Source organism: Ictidomys tridecemlineatus, chromosome 13, assembly GCF_052094955.1.
Source record: "Ictidomys tridecemlineatus isolate mIctTri1 chromosome 13, mIctTri1.hap1, whole genome shotgun sequence".
Classification (NCBI taxonomy): domain Eukaryota; kingdom Metazoa; phylum Chordata; class Mammalia; order Rodentia; family Sciuridae; genus Ictidomys; species Ictidomys tridecemlineatus.
The window spans coordinates 39,252,703-39,260,796 of record NC_135489.1 but is presented as its reverse complement, the minus strand read 5'-3'; the positions used below and the strand labels follow the sequence as shown (position 1 = coordinate 39,260,796).

The 8,094-nt window shown below is 35.8% G+C and overlaps 1 protein-coding gene across 2 annotated transcripts in view; it reads left to right on the top strand.

Moving 5' to 3' along the window:
• The first annotated feature begins 586 nt into the window (after positions 1–586).
• Positions 587–8,094, top strand: part of Dsg1 (desmoglein 1) — a 32,998-nt gene continuing 25,490 nt past the window's right edge. For both annotated transcript variants that reach the window (XM_078030692.1, XM_078030693.1), the window contains exon 1: positions 587–634. In XM_078030692.1, coding sequence (XP_077886818.1) covers positions 587–634 — 48 coding nt within the window. The remainder of the gene's footprint in view (positions 635–8,094) is intronic.

The following is an 8,094-nucleotide window of genomic DNA, read 5'->3' as shown; positions in this document are numbered from 1 at the left end:
AATTTTCTGTCTCTTAAAAACTTAGAAAATAAACTGTATCTTCTCTAATATCTACTAAAATGGAAAGCTTATCATTTTCTACCCTGACCTGAGGGTTTGGCTCTGAACATGGGCTGGATAATTCTCTGAAAAATATGAACAGCCAAACTGTATCTGCCTTTTTAATATGGGGAGAAGCTAAACTGGAAGCCCCTATCAATCGCACAACCCTCCTTATTTTTGGTCACTTAAAGTGCCTATCACTGAAAACTTTCAGTAGAGAAGTGAATATTCCTCTCCCCAGAGAGGGTTGCTTTTCAGCTGGAAGAAGGGTGTGTCCCTAAGCTTTTACCTGGGAGCAATGATGATCTTGTCAAGCATTTCAGTGAGACCAGCCCAAGTTTTTAGGGTGGGGATCCGGACTGGTTATACGTACCTGCAGTCCTTCTCCCAGAGGAAGGCAGAAACACCTCAAAGCCTGCATGTACGAACATCTACTGAGAAATTATTTTAATCAGACACCAGCTGAGTGGGAGAAAGAAAAAGAACAGAGAAGAAACAAACAAAACTCCCTAGGTGTTGGATGTAAGAGATCCCAGCAGCAGCAATGGACTGGAATTCCTTCCGAACAGCTGCAGTACTATTCATTTTCCTGGTAAGTGGAATCTACAAAAAATATTCTCATCTTCATCCTCATCGCAAGCAAGTGAGAACTTTTTAGAAAATGTTATTTGGTGGCACTTCTAACCTAAACCCATTAAAAGTTTATGTTAATGACCAGGTGATTTTATGAACTCGATTTTTAAATAGGGTTTCTCTATTTAATTGAAGACTCCAGATCATATGAATGCCTCCGTGTCCATTCATCCTATCATATCACTGACATGGAAGTCATTGCTAAGACATGCTGGGAAAATACTGAACTTGGGAAATTCTTATCACTCCTTGGGTCACTGTACAAATTCTCATTGGCAGGTGGGCTTTTATATTAAGTATGGCAGGTGTGTCCTGACTTTCAACCTAAACATTTTTTTTTTATTCTTTTGGTATCTTTGATGGCAGAGTCACTGTAATTTTTAAATTAAAAAAATAAGGTCCACATAAATTTAAATTATAGAAGTCAGTCTGTGATGGGCCTCACTAGCTCATGGACCAATTTGTCCTCAGGATCCACACTATGAATACCAGAAGCCCATGCTACTTATTATGATTTGATTTAAAACTTTCTAATCTTAAAAAAAACTGTCAGTTTAGGAGATTTGTAAATAACACAGTAGGCAAAGGCATGGCTATAATTAAGGGGTAAGTATAATTATCACTCTGCTTATTCTTACTACTGAAAAGTTAGTAATGACTGATATAAAAGTTGTACATTTGATGGTCAATGATGTCAGGAAATGGTTTATCATTGCCCCCTTACCTGTTATTAGTTTTCTCTTTAGAGATGATAAATATTAAATGCAACACCAATACCTTATATCAAAAAAGAAATTTCATTTTGTGCAACAATTTTAAAGTCATAGTCTGTCTCACCGTAAGACTCATGGAATCCCACAAGGCAAGTGCCAGGTAAATCACCCTTCAGCTTTGGCAGGATGTGGTTCATATTTGTTCCTACTTGCTTAATTTTTGAACTGGAATGTTGGGTTTGTGTAATAACAAGGTAGATCTTTGATGCAAAGTATGCTGGTTAGTTTAAATTCCACTTATTAATGAAAATAGGTCATAACAGTACATTAAGTTACCAATGAGCTTCAGTAAATGGATAGCTTTAGTTTTTCAAACTGCACTTCAAACATCACTACTCCTATGCCATAGACTTGTCAATGGATTTTCAGTTTCAGTTGATATCTTAACTTGAGATATGGCCATGATCAATAAGCATTACCACTCTGATATTTTACCTTAGGAATATTTTTTCATTGCCAAATAATCAAATACTTTTATTTTTAGTTTCACACAAATTCTTTTCATGTAAATTTGACTGATTAAAGTTTATTGTATAATTTTAATTGATTAGAGTTTTCAAATGTCTATGTACTTTCATTAAGTCTATGAGATCTGCCCTGCTTCTTGATCTATATAATTATTTCTAACTGATTTTCATTCTATAAATTCCTTTAAGCAGCTATGTCCTAATTAATCATTCTTCAATAAAACATATCATTTTATAAAATTCATGTATTCTCAATGAGCTTTCTTTGGAGAGAGGTTTCTGGGCATTTGTGCTTTAATTTCTGAGTCTGGATAACTTTGATTTTTTTATAGATTGATTTTGGAGGAATGAGGAACATTTGACCATATTTTAGTTTGGAATCAATCACAAGTTTCTCATGTCTTGTGAAAAATATTTCTTGAGAAACTTATATTGTAATGACCTTAAATATCTTATTTTTCATATTGCCATCATAACATTTTTTGTAAAACATTTTACTTTCTATGGCTTTGAAGGTCATAATTTATTTTTACTGCTGATTTTACCAGATGGGTTTGGTAACTGTCCTTTGGAATCTCTAATCTGTCTTTTGCTTTAAAATATTTCTTCCCTAAAGACAACCACCACTATAGCAAACTCTTTCAATTTCCTTTCCTCTAATCTCAAATGTTTGCCTATACCAAAAAAAGAAGAAAAAAAAAACTACATAAAGGCTTTATATTTTTCTCTGCTCAAATTCATAAATAAAAATCCATGTAGCAACATACATGAACAATTGTGAAGATATTTAAGATATTTAAACTGTTAGTATCCATAATGCAAAGCCATTTGAGAGCTGGGTAACTGTCTGTTCACAGCATGTCGTATAGTCGGCTCGACCTATGTGAAAGTTTTAGACCTTGATCAATCTTTGAGTTGGGCCAGAGAGAGTAAAGCACAGAAGCTACTCTTAAAGTAGTCAAGGTTGTTTCAAAATTGTTCCAGTACTCAGACAAGTCTTCTGGACAGATAATAGCCCACATCTGCTTTAACACTGAAAGCCAAAAACATTAACTGTTTCACATTTATTTTTTCTTCTCCTTCTCCTTCTCTTTCACCTCTCCTTTCCTCCATAAAATTAGCATTTAGAGTGGAGGAAATAGTTAGAATGCATGCTCTTTTGGCAATAGAACAATGTTACCTACGCACCAAATATAAGACATCTGGCCAGATGTGGTGGTGAATGCTTGTAATCTGAGGGATTTAGTAGGCTGAGGCAGGAAGATAACAAGTTTGAGGTCAGCCTGAGCAACTTAGCAAGACCCTGTCTCAAAAAGTACTCAAAATAAAGAAAAAAAATAGAAAGGATGGAAGGAAAAAGATCTACATGATTGCACTCAGACTAAAATACACTGAAAATTATATTCATTTTATTACCTGATTCATCAATGGATTTGAATCAAACATCCTAAGTTCCCTTAACTGTGTTCAGTGGCATTTAAAGCAGGAGAGGGCTAAAAAATTAGTACAGACTGAGCAGACGAGCGGAGGAGAGAACTCTGCTTTCTTGTGCACATATTATAGTTACATACATTATAGAGATTAGTATTTCAGTAAAATATTTTATAGAAAATGGAATCAGTAGATCTGTTCATCTAGTCAGTGAAACTCACAAATTGTATTTAATCGTAACCATTTCCATTGATACAGGGCTAGTGAATAAGAATTACTATTTCAATGCAGTTTCAGGATCAGCATCTTCTTTCACCTTTACATAAACAGGAATGCCAACGTATCACCACTCAATTAGTGTGAGTTGCTTCACAGTAAAAGCATTCTGCCATCCTAAGGTTTTAAGTAATAGGAAAACCTAAATCACTAGGAATGCAAATTTATCAATCTGAAGACTTGACCCCGAGGGTCAAAATTCACATATTTGAAGAGTCTCTTGACTCTTAAAAAATGACATTTTTTGTCTACATCCAGAACACTTCACATCTGATAGCTCTTCATTCTGCTTTTATCAAGGACACTGTTGCTGAGTATCCTTGTGTCCTAATAGGCACCGCCTGCTCTATAAGCTCCAAGCCTGCTCTGCCTGGCATTGCAGTTTCATGATGCTCAGCCCTCAACTGAGGGAACGCCCTCACAGAGTGCTGGGTCATGCCACCCCTGCTGGTTATGCTTGGCATGCAAATTCTTTAATGGACTTAGACAGGTTGAAATTTTTTATAATGCCATTGGCAGCTGATCCATACTCTTAATTGGTCTAAGAGAACAATGCTCTGATGAGAAATCCCATCTCCACAAATTCAGAGCTGTCTGTTGTTTAGCAGTCTACTTGACTATAAGTTATTTGAAGGCAGGTTCTGTGCCTGGTTCAGCTTTGTGTTCCTCATAATGCCTTGAACCTATGCAAGATTGCTCAGCAGGTATCTAATCACACTGAGCAGGGGGATTTTTGGATAGTTTTTTTTTTCTTTCCTCAAACATACCCTTCCAAAAATATCAAGGTATTAAACTTGGAAATAATCACTTTGGATTTTCCTAAAATTTTTATGACATAGTATTGCATTTTCTTGACATTTTTTTCTAAGGCTTACCATAATATTTTTAGGATTTAGGCCCTTCTTAAGTCTTAAAGTAGTCTTGGATCCATAGAATACACATTCAATACATGTTTGTCAAAGAAATGCACAAACTAATAAAAAAAAATGTGAGAAATCAACTGAGGGATTATCCACCTCAGATTGATATCCTTTGCTGGAGTAGTAAAAAGAAGAAAGACAAAGAGGAGGTTTTTAAAAATAAGTAAATGATATTTTACCTTTGCTTTAAATTCATCCTTGTGACATACATAGCCGTTAAATGCATTAAGATTTGACGCTTAACACGTTGATGCTCAAAATCATTAAATGTAAGAGAGTTTCCTTATAAAATTACTTTCTCAGGTCTATTTTTTATTATATAAAAAATATACACTTCAATTTAAAAAAAATGCTACAACTGCAAATAAGGAATCATTAAAATTACCATGCAATTTTGCATCCTGTGGCTTTTTCAAAATAAATAAATGAATATATTGTCTCCTAAAACAAAGATGAACAGGGGAACTCACCGAAGATGTACTTTAGATGGATTAATCCATTAATTAATTAATTTTAGAATATGAGAGGATTCAGTTCTCACATACAGATGAGGTAATCGAGGCATAGAGTGACCATCCCTGTGCCTGTAACCAGGGGACAAGAAAGAGACTCTTAGGGGTTGCCCCATATTCCTCACTGCATGAACTTCCATCACAGGCTCCCTAACATGGTTCCAGAATTATTTCCACCCATGCTACTTCCCTAATTGTCAGAAAACAACCTCAACCTTACTCCAGGGACAAGATCAGAGCAATGTCCTTCAGCTTACTTGGCCTAATCAATTCTTGTCTCCATCCTCCTTCTCCTCTCTGTCCTCTGTCTCTGAAGTCCTCTCTTTTTCTGCCTATTTCGTCCTCCTCCCTCCATCCCAACAACTCTGTTTAGCATCTTCTGTTAGAATCTCTTTTATTTTAAGTCAAAATTTCCTTGTCTCCTTCCTCAACTTCAAAAATCCAGAGATCTCCCTTTTCCACCAAAATTTTCTGGATTCCTGTATCTAATCCTTTCGTTTTAGCTTTGTTTCCTTTTATCAACAAATTTCTTGGAAGAGCGGCCATCTTTGTGTCTTCCTCCCCTCCTCTTTATTCCTTAATCTTTTTCAATCCAGCAAATGCTTGTTCCATCTTTATGAAAGTGTTCTCTCTAAAACCTCAGGTCTTCAGGATTCACATTTTCACCTTTTAAAAATATCATCTGATGCCTATTTACACACCATCTGTCTCAATTTCCCCTTCCCTTGTGATCTGTTAAAATGCATTATATTTTCCTCCTGTTTCGATGGCCACTCCTTCTCTGCTTCTTTGTTTCTTGTTTGTTAAACTTATTTCCAGTTATATAAATGTTGGAATTCCCTGCTCCCATCTCAGCCACAGACAACTTCTTTTCTGTACCCTTTACTTTAAGAATTGCAACTTCTCCCATGATTTCAACTATCCTGCCTGAGCACAGGAACTTCAAATCTAGGTAAAAAAACCAGGCTGAGCTTTTGATCAAGGTGAAGATGCGTTTTACAAATGATTAAGTATCTTTACCTGAGTGTTTCTCTTACATCTCAATGTGTTCTATACAATCTGCTAATTCCTTGATTTCAGGCTCACTTTTTAAAATCACTATCATCTGAGATTCTTCCCTCTCTTGATTCCCCCATCTCTCAGGCTCTGTCAATTCTAATATCTCCCTGTGTTGATATTTCCCTGTCAATTCCTACTATCTCTGCTCAGGTTTAGTTTCTCCTTGCCTCTAGCCGAACTTGATATTGGAGACTCTCAACTGCTCACATACTGTAATCGCTGCCTCTTCCCATCACTTCTACTAACTGTTGTCTGATTCATCTTTTAAGCTCACAATTTTTATCATGTCTTTCCCATGAGCAAAACGTACCTTCCTAATGAACAAAGGGAGATGATGTTAGTACTGGAAAGGTATGTAAGTTGGTCTTCCTTTTTTAACAAATGAAACTAAAGCCCAGAGGACTTAGAAGCTTTTCTGACTCTCCCAATGATTTTTTTTTTTTTGTCACTATTTTGCCTTTGAAAGTCCAAGAGTGACATTGTATCTGAGCTTATTCTAGACTCTGAGCAAAAGAAAATAAGCTTAGGTCAACCCACCACATTTTTAAGCAGACTTGGCAGTTTTTTAATTACCCATCCAATTGTGAGTCTGACACAATGGTGAAACCTGCTTGGTCTCCTGCCTAAGTTGCCTCTCGTGGGAAAAAGAATGACCCAGCTTCATAAAGTGGGAAAAGTCTCTTAGTCATCTGGGACATTGATCCAAAACAAACAGCAGACAGGACACCTCACCACAGGAAGGGAAATGCAAAAACAGATAACAGATGTCTACGCAGCTCTGTAACTATGAACAAAGGGTTTCCAAACTGACAAATAAGGTATCTCACATCCCCGTTCCACAAACAGCAAAAAGGGAGAAGTACTTCACCTCTACAGGTATGGAGAGTGCATTTGCACAAGCATCTTTTCAGTTTTGTACTCAAGACAGACTTTACAGATAACATCTCAGCTACATGTGCAAAACATTTAGGCCTTTGACATTCCTTTTTTCCCTTTTACTACTGTTGTCATTGTTATTACAAGATGGCACAGCTTGTAATTCCAGCAGCTCAGGAGGCTGAGGCAGGAGGATCACAGGTTCGAAGCTAGCCTCAGTAATTTATGGAGACTATATGCAACCTATTGAGACCCTGTCTTAAAAAGCTTAAAAAGCTCAGTGCTTAAGAGCCCTTGGATTCAATCCCTGGCACCATAGAACAATCAAAACCTGTTTCTCATCCATGCAAGGATAATATATTAAATTATCAGATAGTTTTGAGTTCTCTAAGGTGTTATGTCAATTCTGTATAATACGTTTTGAGGGAACATATCATTTATTGTAAAACCCCCAAGCACAAGTTTAAGCTGAGATTTATTGGGTCATATGTAGCCATAAGTTAATAGCCACGCCCCAATTTCCTCATCCATTAAATGAAGATAATACGAATAGTGACTACACGGACTTACTGCAAAGATTAAGTACATAGCTAGCGAATCACTGGAGGGAGAACAGAAGGGAAAGAGAAGGTCCTGGGGAACTAGATTGATCAAATTATGTTATGCATATATACAAATATGGCATAATGAATCCCACTATTATAAATAATTATAATGCAACAATAAAAATAAAACAAAATAAATCTTTAAAATGCTCCCCATTAGCTTTGATGTGGAGCCTCTCCCAAAAAGATTAAATGCATAGATTCCTCTAAACATATTGTCTAGTACTTAGTTATCATTCAGTTAATCATAACAGTGATAATTATGATTAATACTACACCATGGGTAAATAATTCTCTTTTCACACTACTCATATTAACTATAAATACATGTTTTCTTGAATTATCAATCATGACAATTTTTAAAAATTGGTACTTGGAGACTGCCATTTTACATTTTCTTTAAGAGTGAAGTTAAAAACAAACTATCAAAAGAATTTTACCATACTTAAAAATTACTATTATTATCATTTTTAAAATGCAACCAGTAATTTTCTTATATC